This window comes from Phycodurus eques, chromosome 2 (genome assembly GCF_024500275.1).
Source record: "Phycodurus eques isolate BA_2022a chromosome 2, UOR_Pequ_1.1, whole genome shotgun sequence".
Lineage (NCBI taxonomy): Eukaryota > Metazoa > Chordata > Actinopteri > Syngnathiformes > Syngnathidae > Phycodurus > Phycodurus eques.
The window spans coordinates 24,331,699-24,353,424 of NC_084526.1; the positions used below are offsets into that span (position 1 = coordinate 24,331,699).

Below are 21,726 nucleotides of genomic sequence, written 5' to 3' on the forward strand. Positions count from 1 at the left end.
GTAAAAGTATTTGGTTGCCAGGTGTGACTCTCCCCCCCCCCCCCCCCCCCCCAAAACTGATTTACTGAAGTTTTTGGGTTAAAATCAACAGTGTTTAAGTTTGAAAATGTTTTGTTTTAAAAATAGGTTATAAAGTTTAGGAAGTAAAGCAGCATCAAAACGGCTGTTTTGACAGATTTGAGTATTTGTTGGCCATGTGAAACATTTCCCATGAGAAACGATTTTAGTTTTAAAATAGTTTAGGTTTGGGGGATTAAAAAATAAAAGTTTTAAGTGTTTTTAAATTAAGGTGCCTAATCCATGTGGCTATTTTGCCAGTTTCTTAAAGTGGAAATGTTCTTTTTTAAAGGTTAAGTTTTTTGTGGGCTGATTTTAATTGTAAAATAAAAATTAGAAACGTTAAATTTTTTGGGCCCACGTTTTTCTATAATCCTATGCCTAATTTCCCTGTGGCCGTTATACGGCGCCGTGGCTTAGTTGGTTAAAGCGCCTGTCTAGTAAACAGGAGATCCTGGGTTCGAATCCCAGCGGTGCCTTTTCCCTGTCTTGTTACAGTTTTATATAGTTATGTTTATTTCGTAGCTCAATAATTACTGTCGAAAAACGTCATAAAATCACGATATACGACACAAGAAAACGTGTTACCGAAATACAATTTACACGTTATTAAAAGAGTAAGCAGAGGGAAGGAATGAAGGAAGTTCGTCAGGAAACATTGCTTTTTTTTCAAGATATCCTGTAATATCTCCGTCGTCGTCGGGCGCATATTTTAGATTTTTTTTTTTTTTTTACACACCAGACAATTATGGGCCTTTTTCATTTTGCTCAATTTGGTTGCGGTTGGGGTTACTTAACACAAAGAGAGACCATTGTAGCGGAAACGAGACGGTGTTGTCTTCAAAATAAGAGCGAGAAGCGTATCCGTGCTAAACAACCCAAATTAATCCAATCTAACGTGACGGGTACTCAAATAAATATTCACTTAATGTATTATCACGATTGCACCGAGTGGTTTATAACCCGTCTTCCTTCTCAACAAACTGAGCTTTAATTTGAAGCTTCTAACCGGATGTTTGGTAGGTTGCATTTAGTGTCACCCGGGTGCCGTAGACTGGTAAAGGACACACGATGCCTTTTTAAAACCGCTCAAAATGTCGGCTTCGCTCCACTGAAAACCGATGGAAGCCATGCCGGCGGGCGTGTGGTGGTCGTGGCCGAGATAGGAGGCCCAATCTCGGTGAAAGGGGAGCGATGGGGGAGACGGTGCGGCTAGGGATGCTGGTGGTGCTGGTGCTGAGCTGCACCGCCGTGCTGCGTTCAGGTGAGCAAAACAATGCAAAGCATCTGTGCAATGCAATGGATTTAAAATGCAACTATGAACCTACGAGTGATGTTCATGATCACATATATAAAACCCATTATTATCATGGTGGTCGTTTTATTCAGCCCTGGGGTCTCCTCACAAAGAATATGAGGGTCTTGTTTGGGTGACGTCATCACACACACACGCTGCTGTATCGATCTGCGGTGGCTAAATGATCAGTCAGTGTGGAAACACGGGTTGGCCTTTCACCGCTCGGATGCAGCTACAGAGTATCAGCATTACATCACTACAGCGTAGACACACACGTGCTCGCACGCACGCTAGTGATGGAGTGCTGCCTTCACCAGCACTAACTATCTACTAAATTATACACACACACACACGCACGCACGCACATAGGCCCAAAATATTTGGACAGTGAAACAGGTTTTGTTAGTTTAGCTGTTTATGAAAGCATATTCATGATACAATTATATAATCAATATGGGCTTAAAGTGCAGACTCTCACCTGTGCTACGAGAGTATCCACATCCAAATTGGAGCAAGGGTTTAGCCTGCGCGCTAACCTCTTGTGCTTTACAGAATTGAAAGTACAACATTTACCGTAAGCAAATTCATGCGAATAAAACTAACAGGCACGTCTGCAGGCACGTGTCTTATAAGATTTATGTAGAGTCTGCTGCCTTAACTGACCTTTGAAACCTATATTTGCACAACTTTTACTGCGTGCTGACTGGCTGTAACCCGTGCAGTGGTTGGGCATGGTTAACCAATCAGATGGTGCTTGTGGGTGGGACAATGCTGGAGAGAGAAGTCACAGACAGAGAGGCTCGCCGCGGCTGCATCAGAGCCAGAATAACCCAGTATTAAGTTATCGGCCCGTCGGCTATGCGCCCAAATGCCAAATATCTGCACACATTTAAGTGGTGAGAGATGTTTGAATTGTGTAAGGATCAAGTCATCTTAGCAGATCTGAGGAGACTGGAAAATTTGCTTAAAGGGTTACAGCTACTGCCCCCACGACCCGACCTCGGATAAGCGGTAGAAAATGGAAGGGTGGATGGATGGATGGCTGGGTTACAGCACTACAACATAGATGCTATTTATTATTAGCATTAAGCTATCAGACTGAAAAGGCTAAGCTATGTGATTGTTTTATCCACAAGGTGTAATTCTCTTTGTTGTCTGCTTAGGTTGACTGTAAACTTTAACTGGGATTGGCAATAAACAGCTTGAGGCCTGTTTTTTTTTTTTTTTGGAACAATTCGTCCCTAGTTGTATCCGTCAAACTGCCACTTGTTGTGCAGTGAGTTGAGTCACATGCCATCATACGGCGCTCACAAGTAAAAGCAAAAAATGGTCCAACGACGGCTCGTACCGCAAAAAAAAATGTTAAGTAGAGCCACTTGTATCTTAAGGCACCTCTGTGTAGTTATTATTAATTTTTTTTTTTTTTTACATTAGGGTTTAGAAAAGTTTACACTTTTGAGTCTACAGTATAGTGTGAGCTCAGCCTCATCTCTGTGTGTGTGCGTGCATGCATGCGTGCGTGCAGCAGGCTGCGGTGAGCGGGTGGAGGTGCACATGGAGCGCAGGGGTGTTATCTTTAGCCCCTCCTGGCCTTTAAACTACCCTGTCGGACTCAACTGCAGCTGGACCATCCAGGCGGGCCACGGAGAGATCATCACCATCAGGTAATGTGCGGACAGACACACACAGAGGCCACACAGGACAGACACAAGACACTCACGCACTCGGGACAGACACACACAGAGCCCACATAAAAAAACAAAACACACACTGGACAGACAGACAGACAAACACGCACACAAACACACTAACGATGTCCCACGTTCCAGTTTCCGGGTGTTTGATGTTGGCGGGCCAGGGAGCTGTGAGTCTGGTGATTGGCTGCTGATGACATCATCCGGGTGGGGCAGCGGGGGTCAGGACTCGCAGCGCCTGTGCGGGTCAACGCGGCCGCCACCATTCATTACCAGCAGGGGGCGCGCTTGGCTCTTCTTCCACTCAAAAGTTAACGGCTCAGGCCAAGCTCAAGGCTTCCACATGTCCTACATCAAAGGTAAAGAGTCGTATAATGTATGAGTGGAGTTTGCATGTTCTCCCTGTGCCTGCGTGGGTTTTCTCCGGGTACTCCGGTTTCCTCCCACATCCCAAAAACATGCATGGTAGCTTGACTGAAGACTCTTAAATTCCCCGTAGGTGTGAATGTGAGTGCGAATGGTTGTTTGTTTCTATGTGCCCTGCGATTGGTTGGCGACCAGTTCAGGATGTACTACCCGCCTCTCGCCCGAAGATAGCTGGCATCGGCTCCAGCACGCCCGCGACCCTAGTGGGGATAAGCGGTACAGAAAATGGATGGATGGATATATCTATGTACAGTTGAAACCAGATGTTTACATACACTATATAAAAAGACACATAGGCCTTGTTCCCCTCAGTTTGATATGAAATCAGACTAAACATTTTAGATCAATTAGAATTACCAAAATTATTTCTATTAGCTAAATCCCATAATAATGACAGAAGGGGTTTTCAGAGTTTTTCATTACTTTCTTCAAATTCAGACATTTACATACATTTTATGAGTATTTGATACCATTACCTTTAAACTGTATGACTTGGATCAAACGTTTTGATATCCTTCCACTAGCTTCTCACAATATTTGACAGGAATTTTGACCCCATTCCTCCTGAAAGAATTGGAGTAACAGAGCTGAGTTGGTGGGCCACCTTGCTCGCACATGCCTTTTCAGGTCTGCCCGTATATGTTCAATAGAATTGAGGTCTTGGCTTAGTGATGGCCACTTCAAAACATTGACTTTGTAATCCTTAAGCCACTTGGTAACCAATTTGGAAGTATGCTTCGGGTCATTGTCAAAAGGCCCATTTGCACACAAGCCTTAACTTCTTGGCTGATGTCTTGAGATGTTCCTTCAGTAATTCCACATTTCCACATTCCACACCTTTTGTGAAGTGCACTTGTCCCAACAGCAGCAAAACAATCCTCCAACAGGAATTTCAAAGGAGGGAATTTCAGCTCCTGGGCATTATGCTGGCTCAGAAGCTGCTTCTCTGCAGTCCGTGATAGCATGTGTAAGTCCATCGCTGGGAATTCTCCTCTCTCCTTTTAGGAGCTGTGAAAGGAGATATGTGTTTTATTGACAGCTGAACGTTCCGCAGAGGCGGGGCTTTCAGAGCATTCAGCGACATGCCCACGGCGTCAGCAAGCTGAACAAATGTCTCAGTTCTTGATCACTTTGAAGCCTGATTTCATTTTTATATTCTTTCATTGATTCTCCGGCTCGTTAACAAGACTTTTCTGTGATGTGTCAAATTTACAAGACATATTTTTGGTCAGTTTGGTTCTACTATTTCAAATGTTGGGAGGGTATTCTCAGGCTTGCAAGTTCCCCCTTTGTCCTTCAAACGTAACGATGCTCATTATGGCCAAACAGTTCCATCTGAGTTTTGTCAGACTGCAGGGCATCTTTGTCCCTGTATGCATTTGTAAACTTTAATCTGGATGTTTTTATGTTTCTTTTGGAGTAATGACTTCCTCCTAGCTGAGTGGCCTTTCAGCCCATGTCAGTACGGTACTTGTTTCACTGTGGACAATGACACACTCTTCCTGGCTTTAGCCTGCATCTTCACAAGGTCTTCTGCTTTTGTTCTTGGGTTGACATGCACATTTCAGCCCAAATCACATTCATCTATGGGACACAGAATCCTTCTCCTTTCTGAGTGGGATGAGAGCTGGACATTCCCATGGTGTTTATACTTCGGTTTGTATAATTGTTTGAACAGATGAACGTGGCACCTTCAGGCATCTGGAAATTGCACCCAAGGATGAACCACACTTGTGCAAGTCCACAATTACTGTATCTTCCTGATATCTTGGCTGATTTCATTTGACTTTATTTCCATGAGATTTCGTTTGACTTTATTTCCATGATGTTACACAAAGAAGCAGCGTGTTCCAGGTGTGGCCTGGCGTTCCAGCTGTGCCGTCGAATACATCCACAGTTATGTCTCTAATTAACTCAAATGTTATCAAACCTATCAGAAGCTTCTAAAGACATGACATCATCATCTGGGTATTCATAAAATATTTAAAGGCATAGCAGTCTTACTTTATGCAAACCTTTGACTTTGAAGAAAGTAATGAAAAACTGTCTTAAAAGATCCTTCTCTCATTATATTGGTATTTAGCAAATACAGTGGAACCTCATTTTAATGGACTAACAGCGGCGGGAGGGGGGGATCGTCCCTTATTGCCGATTGTCCGTTATATTGAAGCACTTTTTTGTGGCCATATGCACCCATATTCCTGTACAGTACAAAATTATTATGTACTTTTTTTTTTTTAAATCCAAATTTACAATACAGGTGTGCTTGATGGTGACATTGTTGACATACTCATAGGCAAGGAATTAGTGTGCTTCCTAGTTCCAAATCTATTGCCATAGACGAACAGCTTGACAAAAAAAAACTTTTTACATTAGCATTTTCCAGACTCCTTGTGTTTTCGTAGTTCTCTTAAAGTGAACACCGCCGCCATGCCTCTCTCTCTCCGCGCAGACTTCTATGCAATAACAGAGAGAACTCCTACCATCATGGCCGCCACGTCAATGCATGGTCTGCAAATGTTCCACATTCAACATGGCCACCAAATGTCAATGCATTGCCTTTGATGGCCGCCACATAGGCATGGGAGGCACATCTACCGGTTAGATCAAAATTGTATATCTGTGACCTGGAAATACGTGTGTCCCAGTCTCTGCCTATATTGTGCCACAGCACCAGTAAACAACAGCGGCCAATTCTGGAACTAACAGTCTGTCAACGCTGCTTTAAGTGACAACTGAAAACTATTTTTGGGCATATGTACTGTCCAGATGTTACTTCCGATATCCATTAAATCGGGGGTCTGGTAAAACGAGGTTCCACTGTATACATAATTTGGGTAATCCTAATTGATCTAATGTAGGAACATTTTAGTCTGATTTGATGTCAGAAAAAATGGGGGTGGGTGGTAATATGCTTCAAAAGTGTTTTCTACAAAATAAATTTAGGAAAATATGCCTAAAAATTGTGGGACAATACAGATCAAAATTTGGGGAGAGGGGGGTGGCGGTGGAGGGTGCGGGGGGGTTGGAGAATACACGTAAAATTTGGGTGTGGCAGCATATGGTAAAAAAAAAAAAGGGGGCCTAGGTTTGCCTCAAATTTTTGTTTAATTTTGTGTTTCATGTGCAGGTCACTTGGGTCAGAGCAGCTGTCAGCCGGACGAGTTCCTGTGCGGTAACGGCAAATGTGTGCCGCATTCTTGGAAGTGTAACGGCCAGGATGAGTGCGGTGACGCCACTGACGAGCGAGGCTGTTCGCCGCCACTCACCGAGACCCCACCAGGCCCGTGCCCGCGCGGCACACTCCCCTGCGCTTCAGGGCGGTCCACCCGCTGCCTAGCCGCCGCCTTGCGCTGCGACCACTCTCAGGACTGCCCGGACGGCAGTGACGAGCTTGGTTGCCCCGACACAGCGTGCGGAAAACATCTGGGTCACTTCTATGGCTCCTTCGCATCGCCCGATTTTTTCCGCTCCACTCCGGGGGCAGTGGCCGAACTGCGATGCTCGTGGGTGGTGGACACGCGGGACCCCAAACCCATCCTGCTGCGGTTGGACCTGCGGCTGGGGCCCGGGGATGCGCTGCACGTGTACGACGGCACCCTCCATAGGGCTGAAAATCTCCTGCAGGTGCTGTCCTACCATAACAACCGTCGGCCCACCTTGCTGGAGTCCAGTCGCGGACAGATGAGCGTCCTCTACACGGCAAAACTGCAAAGTCCTGGACACGGGTTCAACGCCACCTACCAGGTAACATCTATTTGGTGGGTTAAAATATGCCTGAAAAATTGGGGAGAAATTATGCCTGAAAAAGGGTGGGTGGGGGCATAAAAAATATTTTCTGGAAAAAAAGCAAAGCAAATGTATTCATATAGTGCATTTTCTTTTCTTTTTTGTCCTGTTCGGTTGTTAGTTAACACAGAAAGGAGGATCTGTTTCCCTTTTATGCTGGAACAGTTTTACTGTGCCACAGTGGCGTTTTTTAAGCTGCCACTGCGGTTCTTTGTATTCTGATGGACTTTTACTGAAAATTTCAGTCAGACAGAACAAAGTTTTGAAGGGGATTGACAGAAAAAACAAAAGGGAAAGGAACAGTAAACAGATAACTAAATAATTTAGGAAGAGAATACAACAAAAGACAGGACATTAGCTGTGATAAAGATGTGGAAAGTAAATCGTTAAATGCCGAGTACAATGGCACGTTAGATTCAAGTGTTGTATGGGGCCGTAGTGCTATACCCTGTGAAGGAAGGACAGGACAACATAGGACAGGACTGGAGTGGATTGGACAAGGACAGGAGGGGAAGGATGCAGGACAGGGGTCATGGACCCGGCTGTACGACTGACATGTGGTGGGAGTAGCTATTTCTAAACATCTTTAGAAATAAAGTGCAAGTGAGGGGATACCCAGGAAGTTAAGAGTTATTTATCGCAATGAGTGAGTGGCTCCACACCAAGGGAATAAGTCCCAGAGGTGAGTATCTGCGGACACATAAAAGTGAATTGACACCGTCTCGCATACACGATGACCTTCAGAAGTGACCTGTAATTGCGCATTTCCTGCACAAGGTAACTCAATGTGCTTTACATGATTAAAAGCATTTAAAAATAAATACAAATGTATTGTCTTGTTTTGCGTGCACAGAATAATTACTTGTTCGCTTTCATTTTTGAGGGACATATGGCGTGCCGGACGGTTATGCCCAAAGGGCGGGATGTGGCCTGCAGACCGTATAATCCCAGGTCCGTTAGTGGGATTCACAATAACGCCGCCACACTGAAGTCAGATACTTCTTTCCTTGCCTTGAAGCAGTAGGGCGTGTCCTACCTGGATGCAGCAGCCAATCATATTGCAGCGGCGGGTGTCCTGCAGCCTATCATATTGTAGCGAGGGGGAGTCCTGCCAAGAACTCGAGTCCTAATAACGCGTCTTGCACAAATCTTCAACACCACCTACCAGGTAACATCAACACCAGGCTATCATTAATTGGTTTAGTTTTGTTCATTAATAATCTTTGAGAGAAAGGCAGTTTACACCATAGATATGGACACTACTGTAGATACGCTAGCGCGCGGTAGCTGCCCGGCGGCTAACCGACGTACCTACATGGCGACCATGATGGGGAGGCCAATTTTCATGAAGGTTACTGTTTTGTCAACACCTAAGCAGGTGGTATCCAAAAAAAAGCCCCCCAAAAAATTGTTTTATATGTGAAAGGGACTCCCACTTCCCTTTTCCCTAATTGTACAGCATCCGCATTACGCAACCGTGTGCTGCACAATGTACGGGCATTTTCTTGCTATGAACACACATAGAATGCACTGACGATTTTGACCTCCCTAGCTTAGCATTGACATCGACACAGAGCTCAAAATGGGCGTGTCGTATCTACCTACATATATCTGTGGTTTATACAGTCTGTACATTTTGGCGGGGATAAAATAAGCATTAAAAAATGGGGGAAATATGCCTGAAAAGAAATTCGGGGGGGGGGGGGACACCTAAAGATGAGGGGTGAAAAAAATTGATGGAAAATATACACCAAAAAAAGATTGTTGGGGAGAAAAATAGCACCATGGAAAAGTGGCAGCTGTGGCACCCTGGCAGGCAGTGTGAAAGTTATTTTTCTGCTGTTCCCATTTACATAGCAGTTATCCCAGCCTGAAAAGGATCAAGACTATTCCATATCAGCACCTTTCATACAGAAGATTCACATGGTAAAAGGCAGCTTTGATGGGCAGCGACTCAAGTTTGCAGACTAGCTGGAAAAACCGACACAGATTATCAGACTCACTGACTTGAGTTAGCAGACTAAACTGAAACACTGGGAATCAGTTGATTGAGTTGTATCGGTTCACTGACTCAAGTTAGTGGACTCACTGGAAACATTTAGCACTCGGATAATTCTGTTCCCTGACTCGAGTTAGCTGACGAACCAAGAACACCACAGACTCAAATGATTCAGTCCTCTGACTCGAGTTAGCGGGCTCAGCTAAGTCTTTTTTTTTTTTTTTTTTTAAATGAAAACACGTTTTTGTTTTTCAAATTAAAATGCATTAAAGATCTCCATAATTGTGCTGTGGTCCTGCAGGTGAAAGGCTACTGCTTCCCCGGCGAGCGTCCCTGCGGCAGTGAGCAGGGTTGCTACTCAGAACGTCAACGCTGTGATGGCTACTGGCATTGTCCGTCTGGCCGGGACGAGGCATCCTGTCCGGCGTGTCCTGACGGTGAGTTCCCGTGTGGTGGCGACGTGGCAGACGCCTGCTACCCACCGTCAGAGCGCTGCAACAACCAGAAGAGGTACAGTCTACTACAATCAACTTACAACCCCAATTCCAATGAAATTGGGACGTTGTGTTAAACAAATAAAAACAGAATACAATGATTTGCATATCATGTTCAACCTATATTTAATTGAATACGCTACAAAGACAAGATATTTAATGTTCAAACTGATAACTGACTTTATTGTTTTTACATGCAGTGATTTCTCCAGATTCTCTGAACCTTTTGATGATATTATGGACCATAGATGATGAAATCCCTAAATTCCTTGCAATTGTACATTGAGGGGCGGCACGGTGGCCGACTGGTTAGAGCGTCAGCCTCAGAGTTCTGAGGACCCGGGTTCAATCCCCGGCCCCGCCTGTGTGGAGTTTGCATGTTCTCCCCATGCCTGCGTGGGTTTTCTCCGGGCACTCCGGTTTCCTCCCACATCCCAAAAACATGCATTAATTGGAGACTCTAAAATTGCCCGTAGGTGTGACTGTGAGTGCGAATGGTTGTTTGTTTCTATGTGCCCTGCGATTGGCTGGCAACCAGTTCAGGGTGTACCCCGCCTCCTTCCCGATGACAGATGGGATAGGCTCCAGCTCGCCCGCGACCCTCGTGAGGAGAAGCGGCTCAGAAAATGGATGGGTGGGTGGATGTACGTTGAGGAACATTGTCCTTAAACTGTTCGACTATTTTCCCACGCATTTGTTTACAAAGAAGTGAACCTCGGCCCATCTTTGCTTGTGAATGACTGAGCAATTCAGGGAAGCTCCTTTTATACCCAATCATGCCACCCACCTGTTCCCAATTACCCTGTTCCAAACAGGTGTTTGATGAGCATTCCTCAACTTTCTCAGTCTTTTTTGTCACTTGTCCCAGCTTTTTTGCAACGTGTTGCAGCCATACAAGTCTAAGTTAATGATTATTTCCTAAAAACAATAATGTTTATCAGTTTGAACATTAAATATGTTGTCTTTGTAGTGTATTCAATTAAATATAGGTTGACACATGATTTGCAAATCATTGTATTCTGTTTTTATTTAACACAACATCCCAACTTCATTGAAATTGGGGTTGTAGAAATACAGACTTTACTTGGAAAATGTCAAGTGCCGCCAAATTTATAAATACACTGGTACCTCGATTTACGTGTGCCATAGCGTACAAGTTTTTTGAGATACTAGCCGTCGCTTGGTTGATTTTTTTACTTTGTGTTCCGAGCCAGATACGATGCCGCTGGTGTTAGGTGACAAAAAAGGACGGCAACTAAGGTACTGCAATGCCCTCGTACGTACGTAGGAGAGTCACAGTTGCCAATGCCCTTTCAACCCTTTATTGAAAGGGACAAACCGTCAAACACACAAATACAAAATAAGAACACTTACCAATAGCTGCTGGAAGCCACAACTCACGCCCAGACACTCACGCACACAAACAAACCAAGTCCAGCTCCTTACATAACTCACAAGGCCACGTCCCTTAAAGTCACAGATCCAACCCACAAAACTTCGGTACCTAAAGTACAGTATATATCTTTGATTCATGGACGATATTGGTTCATTTAGAACGATACGATCCGAAACTGGTTGCAAATCGATTCAGTACCTATTTAGTAAAAAAATCATCCAGTGTGACACTGAAATTAATGCCTGCCTACTGGACAGTGCAGGTGAAATTTCTTAGATTCTTGTTGTTGTCCACTTTGGCTCAAACAACGACGGAGGGTGCAATCTGACACTGATGTACCTTGACCTAGGAGTTCACCTTTAATTTCTTAGTAAGTTGTTCTGGTCTCTTTTGTTACCATTGGTATTATCCATGTCTCCAATTTGTCATCAATTTTCCAACTGCAACCAGATCCAGGGAGGTTGGCTACAGTCCCGTGGATCTTAAATTTCTGAAAGATATGTGCAACTGTCATCACAGGAACATCAAGATGCTTGGAGATGGTCTTACAGCCTGTATCTTTAACGTGCTCGTCTATAATTTTTAGGGGTGTAACGATTAGTTTTGGCAGTGACGAATTTGTATCATTATTCGTGGTTGCCGATTCGGTTCAGGATATTGGTTCATTTGGAACGATACGATCAGAAAATATTCAGTTGCTGTAAGTCGATCGAGTACCTTTTTAGCCAAAAATGCATCCAGAGTGACAGTGAAATAAATACCTGCAAACTGGACAGTGCAGGGTCAAATTTCTTAGATTCTTGTTGTTTCTCAGCTAAAAACTAATTATGGTCATTGAATAGATAGATTTTCCTGATGTACTTTACTTTTATGTGTATTATTGTGTACTGTATTGTACTGTACTGTGTGTGTTTTCTATTGGACTATGAGTCTGCTTAATAGAGGTTAATTGATTGATTGTATAGCTTTGCAATAAAACAAAGGGGGAAACAGCAACTTATTGTTATTTATATTATTTCAGCTATGATTTTATTGTTTTGCCGTATTTTTTTCCAAAGAAAGATGTTTAATTGGTGTTAGAATTTTGATGGGGTTGTTGAAAAAATGTCACCACGAGTTGACTAGTTCTCCTCTCGTACGCCTGTTTCCCCTCGAGGGTACTTTGCTATCGTTGTTAGCGGCTAGCAAACTAAGCTAAGCTAAGCAGCTTGAAAGGCTTCAAAGTGCATGACGATTTGCTGCAAGTCACACACAGACATCATGAATAATTTCTCGCCAGCCTCCTCCTCATCTGCCATCCACCAGACAGATGGACATCTTTAAAAAAAAAAAAAGTGCTTAAAATAGAACACATCCACACATACTGCGGTGTCTCATCCAGCGGTGTCTCATCCAACCACGAGGAACTACGGAGTCACTAGAAGTGTGGCGTAGAAAAGAAAACGAAGAAGAAAGTACCCGTGACAGTGCTAAATGCTGTGTTTTAACTGAAAAGTCAAAGGAATTCCAAACGTTTTTCTTGGAAATACAACACGTACTCCATATAAAGCCTCCCGTGCGTAAATCCGGTGCGTTATTTCCTAGTATTGATACAATCGATTGATTACCTTTGAAAATGATTAAAATTGCTGTCTTTATGTCCGGAAGGCTAACTTCTTGAGCACAGATCGATCCAGTTGAATATTAGGAATATAAATCGATACATCGATACAATGAATGAATTGTTACACCACTAATATAAACATATATATATATATATATATATAGTCAAAGGATCCTCCCCCCAAAAAATCTGCTCATAGGTGAATTCGTGGGCAGGGAATCACAAATAGGCGGCGAGACAAAGACTACTTCTCCAATAGGTTTGATTGCAATTGTCATTTGTTACTTTCCCACCACCGCAATTGCGAAGGTGCCTGGACGGTTCCGACGAGAACAACTGCTATGACTGCCAGCCGGGCAACTTCCACTGCGGTGACAACCTGTGCATTTTCGAGACGTGGCGCTGCGATGGCCAAGAGGACTGTCCGGACGGCAGCGACGAGCGCGACTGCCCCACCGCAGTGCCACGCAAAGTGATCACGGCGGCGCTGATCGGCAGCCTAGTGTGCGGCCTGCTGCTGGTGGTGGCACTCGGCTGCGCCCTCAAGCTGCACGCTCTGCGTGGCCACGAGTACAGAGCCTTCGAGACGCAGATGTCGCGCATGGAGGCGGAGTTTGTACAGAGGGAGGCGCCGCCGTCTTATGGGCAGCTCATAGCACAGGGACTAATTCCGCCTGTGGAGGACTTCCCCGCCTACAATCCCACACAGGTAACTCTCATACACACAAACAATGCAGACTATTTATTTCACTGATTCAGGTTAGCAGACACACTGGAAAACACCACCAATTCGAAACCGTTAAATCAGGTGACTGATTCGAGTTGGTGGACTCTTCGGAAACACATTGGATTGAGTCGGTTGTATCGGTTTACTGACTCAAGTGAGCAGATTCACTGGAGACACCGCAGAGTCAGTTCATTCATTTAAAATGGGTGACTGCCTAAAGTTAGCTGGCTCACCAGAAAAACAACGCACCCGGTTGACTCCGTTGAATGGGTTCACCGAAGAAGTTTACAGTCTCGCCGGAAACACCGCAGACTTTGATGATTCAGTTGTATGGGTTCACTGATTCAAGTTAGCGAACACACCGGAAACACCGCATACTCAGATCATTCAGTTGAATTCGGTCACTGACTCTTCGGAAACACAGTCGACTCAAATAATTCAGTTCTATCAGTTCGCTGACTAAAGTTAGTGGTCAACAACACTGACTAAGAGTAACCCCGAGTCCACAATAAACTTAATTCGTTAAAAATTCTCCCAATTTAATGAAAAAAAAAAAACTTACAGTACATCTTGATTATTTTGAGTTGTGGAATTTACGTGAATGGTCACTGTCTGTGTATCGGCACATAAAAATGTCTTCGCTAAGATTCTAGTTATTTCTCCCACCTCTTTTTCAGGCCTCTGTGTTGCAGAACATTCGCTTGGCCATGAGCCGACAACTCCGACGACACACAAGCCGGCGCTCTTTAAGTTCCTCATCATTGCGGCGCCCCTTCGGGCACTTGTGGCATCGTCTGTTCCGCCGCGAAGGCCGCCCCAGAGGCCATGTCCCACTTCTGGACCCACCGGTCAGCACCCACGTCAACCTGGGGCTCCACAGCTACCAAACCAGGGGGGGAAACGTGGATGTTGAACCTGACCGGGGCAACTCGGAGGGCACCGACCCAGGGTGCACGTCGGAGAGTCCCGCTTCTCCTCTCTCCTTCCAATCAGGCGACAGCCCAGAGGGCACGGCACTGTCTCCGGAGGTGCCTGGTCCGAGTGACGTGTCAGGGCCGCTCCCTCTTACTGGGCCCCACCCTCGCTCCTCTAGAAAACTGGTTCTGGATCTGGCGCTAAACCTGAAAGGGGTCTCACTTAGACGCTACTCCCCGCTCGGGTCTCTCTCGCCAGCCAATTCCCTAGCGACCGCCACCCTGCCCCACCCCCTGGCGAGCGTGCCCCCATCGTCTTCGTCTTCGGAAGGCGATGCCGACAGTCGGACGGCAGAGAAGAGGAAGAGGAGGAGGAGGAGGAAGAGGAGGTTTGGCGACGACCCTTTGGGTCAACAAACAACGCCTTGCTGACGGGTGATGCCCGTTAATCCACCCGGCAACAAAGTGTCCTTGAGTCCCGTGCCCCCTTATGTCAATTCTAACTGATTGCAAACACCCAGGAGTTCAATACAAACTATTTTAACAAGCTAAATGCTAACAGGTTGTGACTCCATGGCCGCCTTTGAGTCGCTACTTACAGTAGTGCCAATATTCTTCGCGAGCCAGCCATGATTGGACAGTGTATTTAATGCTCGTTGTTAAGATATCATTGTTTTATAATTGGGGAACTAGACATTTTCTGTCTTTAGGGAAGTTGATCATACTATTTTTGATTTTGAACTTGGACTGTACCATTTTATTGCGCTTTTCCATGACAAGTTCCAGAACGGCCTGGCCCCGCTGTGCCCCGGGCTCGCTTGGTCTGAACTGGCCTCCGTTGCTTTTCCATTACAAAAGGCCCATCAGATGACAGTGACGTCACGGCCCTCCTCGGCCTGTGTTTTAGAACCAGGTCGGAGGAGGTTTTGAGGAATAGTGCCATTGTCACCGCCCGGCCTCGAAAAAGTGTAATGGAAAAGCAACCACCCAGGGCGGAACCAGGCTGGTTGGGCCTAGAACTGGTACAATGGAAAAGGGGCTTTAGAATGGTGAAAAATCTAAATGGTGTAAAGGGGACATTAATGATGCTAAAAATGTGGAGAAAAAAAGGTTAGCGCGCCCTGTTTTTGTAGGTTTTAGCAGGCTACTTCCTGGTTCTACCATTTACATGCTGGTGCACGGTGAAGCGTCATGTTGTGACTCAAATATCTAAAAGAGATTGATTTGTAAAACCTAGAGCATCATATTTTTGTTTCTACGGTTTGTTGGTTAGCTAGTAGGTCCAACGTCGTGGCTTTGATGGGACTATACCATTTTAATTTTGCATGCGGGAGGGCAGTTTCTTTGCGACTCCCCCCCAGAGAAAATACATTCAATAATTTTAGTGTGTCGTATTTTAGTTTGTACGTTCTTTTGCTATTAGTAGGTCCTACTTCCTGGTTTAGATGTGACTCCACCATTTGCATTCAGCTGGGGGGGGGAATAGTACTATTTTGAGTGAATGCAAAATGGTAGTGTCCCATTGGTCTAATCATCCACGAACCAGAAAGTAAACTGATCTTACCTACAGTCATACGAAATAAAGTATGCGCACCACAAAATACACATACAGGACACTTCCTGGTGGGGGGGAAACAACTTAAAAAAATCGTGAGCAGCCTGCTTCCTGGTCCCTGTAGTTTTTCCTACTTTTGTTTGTGTAATTTCTCTTTTTGACATTTCAGTCATGATGGAACAGCCACCTCCTTCAAAAGTATAAACGGTCGAGTCCAATTCATGTCATCATCCATTAACCAGCAATTAGCTTGCTTACTACTTATTAAGAATTTTTTTTACATGTAAGTGTGCTATGTATTTTTGACAAAGAGCCTGTACTGTACATTTAACTATCTTAAATTATCATTAGCGTCGGCGGACATTTTACGCACTGTGCCACCATTAGAAATGCCTACTATGTGCCATGATTTCTTATTTCGTGTCTATACTTCAAGCTCTTTGCTAGAAAGCCATTTGAGCATTTATTCAAACTCAAATATTGAGCTTTAGGTCGATGTAAATTCCGTGCGAGTTTTTGACATACTTGGCAAATAAAAAGGATTCCGATGTATTAGTATACTCTCTGTTCTCACTAAAAAGACAATTTAACCCACGAGTAAAAGAACGGGCACACGAGTAGAACTGTCTCGCTAGTAACATTTTTCCACTATTGCCTTCTGCTAATACATTTTTGCACACTACTCGGTCAGCTTTGGCCAAATTCTCCACAAGTAGACTTCTATGCACTACTACAAGTGAAGGCCGAGATGTTAACTCGGGGAAACTATTCAACGTCATTAGTCGTACTAGTGGCACTCAGTTGTCAAATAGTGCACTTTTGCCTCCTAGTAGTACAGTTAACCCCCACATATTCACGGTTGGCCATTCTCAAATTCACCCATTCATGTTTTTTTTTTTTTGATAGGAACAAAGTTATACTGTTATTTGCTGAAAAACTCACATATTTGCCGTATTTGTGCTCAGGCCACAGCCATGTCTAATAGAAAAATATTGCTTTTGCACCATCTTGTGTCCTCTTGGGGCCAAGCCACTATTTTGAAGTGAGGGGAGGAGCTTCATTTAGTCAGGCAATGGCCTTATTTAATTAATTAAAAAAAGTCCTTTGCCACGCTCTTGTGGCATCTAATAGCCAATTAAAAACCTTTTGGGAGGACGTCAATTACTCGCGGATTTCAGCTATTCGCGGCAGGGCTCAGTCTCTGTTCCCTGCAAATACCAGGGGTTCACTGTTTGCCAAAGTTGTCTGACTAGTGAGGACGAAGGGCATACTAGTACATGGACCTTAAAATGCATAGCAGGGATATCAAATGGTCAACCACCTTTCCATGCTTTGCCTTGTCTTTTGATGTTTACGTTGCTCTTCTAGTAATTTGGGTATCCCCGAAAATGCCTTAAATGCTTCTTTTCCTGACTGTTGTCACCATAAAAACGTGTAGGAGAGATGACATCACTCCACTCAGGGGGATGTTTGTTATGCTGCATTCAATAAAACTGGGAATTATGCAACTTTGAAATGTCACAGTTGACAACTTCAAAGCCCCAAGGCAAACGTCATTTAAAAATGTTGTTTTCAAAACTGTCTCTCCGGGTAAAAAACCCATTGTCTATTCGTAAATGTCGGGACAAAACGTGTCCTCCAAAGTGGATGTAAAATAACTTGTTCTGTGATTGTACTTCAAAGTTCAAAAGCACTTTTCCCCATGACTTTTCCAATTTCCCAGTTTTATGGAATGCAGCACAAACTAACACTTGGGATTGTTTAGTAGTGTTAGAAAACAGGTAAATAAACACACTGTGATGGTGTTGGAAGAGTATAAATAATACATGATAGATATATTTCTATATTTGGGCTGAAAGAGTTAAGCTATGATCATTTACTCATGGGTTTGTTGGATTGTTGTAAAAAATACAATGTTATTGTTGATTAGCCTTTTGTTTCTGTGCCTGGGATAAATAAAGTGAACATTTTGAACCTTTTTTGACAGGATATTTTTTAACTTAAACGATACAATATTTAGCAAATAATATTTGTCTTATCATGTAATATTACAGAGGTGACTTTTGGTTGGTTATTTATTTTTATTTTTACTAGGGGTGGGACTCAATTAAAAAAATATCTAATTAATTAGAAGCTTTGTAATTATTCTCAATCACATTTTAATCGTAAAAAAAAAGTGTCCTAAAAAGCAACATGGTTTAATTTAGATGAATTTTAGTGGAAGACTGAATGAAATAATTGATACAGACAGGTACAGTGCCGTGAAAAAGTAATGGCCCCCTTCTCAAATGCTTATATTTTTGCAGTTTCCCCACTTTAATGTTTAAGATCATCAAATGTAAATATCAGACAAATAAAACCCAAGTGAACTTAAAATCCTTTTTTTTAAATGGGGATTTCATTTACTAAGAAAAAACACTTCAAAGGTACCTGGTACTGTGTGAAAAAGTAATTACCCCCTTTGTTAAATCATGAATTAATTGTGGCTAATCACAATTTTTGGTTAATTTTCACTGGTCCCACACAAGACCTCGAGACCTGTTCAATCAAGAAATCACTTAAACAGAATCTGTCCCGACAAAATCAAGTCGAACAAAAGATCTAAAAAATGTGCAACAAAATGACACCATCCAAAGAAATTCCAGAACAGTCAAGAAATAGAGTAATTGACATTTATCGGTCTGGAAAGGGTACAAAAGCCTTTTCTAAAGCTTTAGGATTCCAGCGAACCATAGGGAGAGCCATTATCCTTACATACAGAAAACATGGAACAGTGGTAAACCTTCCCAGGAGTGGCCGGTCCACAAAGATCACCCCAAGAGAACAGCAATGAATCATCCAGGAGGCCACAAAGGAACTCAGGACAACTTCTAAAGAACTGCAGGCCTCCCTTGCCTCAGTTAAGGTCATGTTCATGACACAACAATCAGGAAGAAAATGGGCAAAAAATGGCATCCATGGCAGAGTTCCAAGGGAAAAACCACTGCTGACCTTAAAGAACATAAAGGCTCATCTTACTTTTACAAAAAAAACAAAACATATGAATGATTCGTCACTGATGGTGTAGTGGTACACTCGCCTGACTTTGGTGCAGGCAGCGTGGGTTCAGTTCCCACTCAGTGACGGTGTGAATGTGAGTGCGAATGGTTGTCCGTGTCTATATGTGCCCTGGGACTGACTGGCGACCAGTTCAGGGTGTAGTCCGCCTTTCGCCCGAAGTCAGCTGGGATAGGCTCCAGCACCCCGCAACCCTAACCAGGATAAGCGGTGTTGAAAATTGATGGATGAATGATTCCCAAGACACAGTGGACGACTGGTTAGAGCGTCTGCCTCACAGTTCTGAGGTCCGGGGTTCAATCCCCGGCCCCGCCTGTCTGGAGTTTGCATGTTCTCCCCGTGCCTGCGTGGGGTTTCTCCGGGCACTACGGTTTCTTCCCACATCCCAAAAACATGCATGGTAAGTTAATTGACAACTCTAAATTGCCCGTAGGTGTGAATGTGAGTGCGAATGGTTGTTTGTTTGTATGTGCCCTGCGATTGGCTGGCAACCAGTTCGGGGTGTACCCCGCCTCCTGCCCGATGATAGCTGGGATAGGCTCCAGCACTCCCACGACCCTAGTGAGGAGAAGCGGCTCAGGAAATGGATGGATGGATGATTCCCAAGACTTTTGGGACAATATTACATGGACTGACGAGATAAAAGTAGAGCTTTTGGAAGGTGTTTGTTACATCTCGTGTAAATGTAGCACAGCATTTCAGAAAAAGAACAGCATACCAACAGTCAAACATTGTTGTGGTAGTGTGATGGTGTTGGGCTGCTTAGCTCCTTCAGGACCTGGACAACTTGCTGTGATTGATTGAACCATGAATTCTGATCTTTAACAGAAAATCCTGAAGGATCATGTTCAGCCATTAGTTTGTGACCTCAAGTTGAAATGCACTTGGGTTCTGCAGCAGGATAACAATCGAAAACACACCAGGCAAGTCAACTTCTGAATGGCTTAAAAAAGAAAAGGAAGGCTTTGCAGTGGCGTAGTCAAAGTCCAGACTTGAATTCGATTGAAATGCAATGCCATGACCTTATAAAGGCCATTCATGCTTGAAAACCCTCCATTTTTGTTGAATTCAAACAATTCTGCAACGAAGAGTGGGCCAAACTATCTCCACTGAGTTGTGGAAGACTCAATGCCAGTTATAGAGAACGGTTGATTTGAGTTGTTGCTGCTGAGGAAGGCCCAACCAGTTATTAGGTTTAGGGGGCCATTATTTTTTTTTTTTACACAGGGCCAGGTAACTTTTAATAGTTTTTTGTTCTTCTTAATAAATTAAATCACCATTTAAAAACAGCATTTCAAGTTCACTTGGTTTATATTTGTCTGAAGATCTTAAACATTAAAGTGGGGAAACTATGCAAAAATATAGGAATTTGAGAAGGGGGGCAAACTTTTTCGTGGCACTATACTGTAGATTGTAAACTCTGGAAAAATGCATTTAATTGTATTTCAATACAAAACAGCAGTAAAACTAAGAAACTATCCCTGGCCAAAATTAAACAGACCTTAAGTTAAAGTGCCATTTTAGGACAGTTTTCTTTTACAACAGGATTGCCTTAAAATTAAGCAAATCATGTGCGTCAACATGTTCTTCTGGAGCAAAATTTCAAATCGTTATCACTTATAATAACGTTGAAAATTGCAAGCATTTTAAAATAAGAAAGGAGTGATGTAGGCAGGCAGATGCGTTTCACAATTGGACTTTGGACCATTTTCAACTGTACGTAAACCAAGCAGATGACAACATTTTGGAGAAAAAAAACATCAAAAACTATATTATACATTTTTTATATTATATATATTATACAAACTATATTATACATTTTATATGAATACTGTATATACTATATATTTATCACAGTCATAAAAGCCCTCTGAGGGAAACCATAACTTGTCATGCTCTGTGTTTTGGTTTGGGTTGTGTTTAGTTTTGTTCCATGTTTTCCTGTGTTCCATGTTTGTCGTGTGCTCATTAGGTTGTCATGTCCACCTGTTCTCGTCTGCTTTGTGTCGACCAATCAGCTCTCTCCAGCCACTCGTGTCTTGTCCAGGTGTTCCTCGTTGTCTCGTCAATTTGTTTGGATTTAGTTCCCTGTTTTTTTTTTTTTTTTTTTCAGGTCTTGTCGGTTCATTGTCATCGTCACGTCTTTGCCATGTCATAGTCGCCAGTTGTCTTTATCATTGTGGTATGTCATTGTCAGGTGTCATTTTCCCTATCTGTTCCACGTCTTACTCACAGGTCATAGTTTGTTTCCAGTTTTAGATATTCAAGTGTTTCTTTGTTACTTTGGTTTGGTTGTTATCTGTTGTGGGACTTCGTTCAGTTTTGCTTTATCCAATATCCTGAGGCAAGACACGTCCAGAGGGGGGAGAGTGAGTATATTGGTAGAAGGATGATGAGGATGGTGTTGCCAGGCGAGAGAGCTAGAGGAAGACCAAGGAGGTGGTTGATGGATGAAGCGAGGGAAGACATGAGGGCAGTTGGTGTTAGAGAGGAGGATGTAGGAGATAGGCTTACATGGGAAAAGGATGACACCCCGTGGTGACCCCTAACGGGAGAAATCGATAGGAAAAAAAGAAGTATGCATTTAATATATAAATATAGAAGACGTGGACCATTTTGTTTTTTGTTGATCAGCCAATCAGCCATCTATTTTCTGTTCCGCTTCTCCTCACTAGGGCCACAGGCGTGCTGGAACCTATCCCAGCCATTTTCGGGCGA

The 21,726-nt window shown here is 43.6% G+C and overlaps 1 protein-coding gene and 1 non-coding gene across 3 annotated transcripts; both read left to right on the top strand.

The window, feature by feature from the left end:
- Positions 1 to 462: 462 nt before the first annotated feature.
- On the top strand, positions 463 to 536 carry trnat-agu (transfer RNA threonine (anticodon AGU)). Its single transcript has one exon. It is a non-coding gene; the product is annotated as a tRNA-Thr (tRNA).
- A 566-nt stretch (positions 537 to 1,102) lies between these two features.
- Positions 1,103 to 17,910, top strand: lrp3 (low density lipoprotein receptor-related protein 3). 2 transcript variants are annotated; one of them, XM_061670013.1, is made up of 7 exons: positions 1,103 to 1,321; positions 2,880 to 3,018; positions 3,184 to 3,407; positions 6,605 to 7,221; positions 9,564 to 9,772; positions 13,065 to 13,464; positions 14,160 to 17,910. In XM_061670013.1, the coding sequence occupies exons 1-7, from the start codon at positions 1,252 to 1,254 to the stop codon at positions 14,826 to 14,828; spliced, it is 2,328 nt and encodes a 775-aa protein (XP_061525997.1). In that variant the 5' UTR covers positions 1,103 to 1,251; the 3' UTR covers positions 14,829 to 17,910. The 2 variants fall into 2 exon arrangements, with proteins under 2 accessions (XP_061525997.1, XP_061526001.1); XM_061670017.1 differs by having other exon boundaries at positions 2,883 to 3,018.
- The last annotated feature ends 3,816 nt before the right edge of the window (positions 17,911 to 21,726 follow it).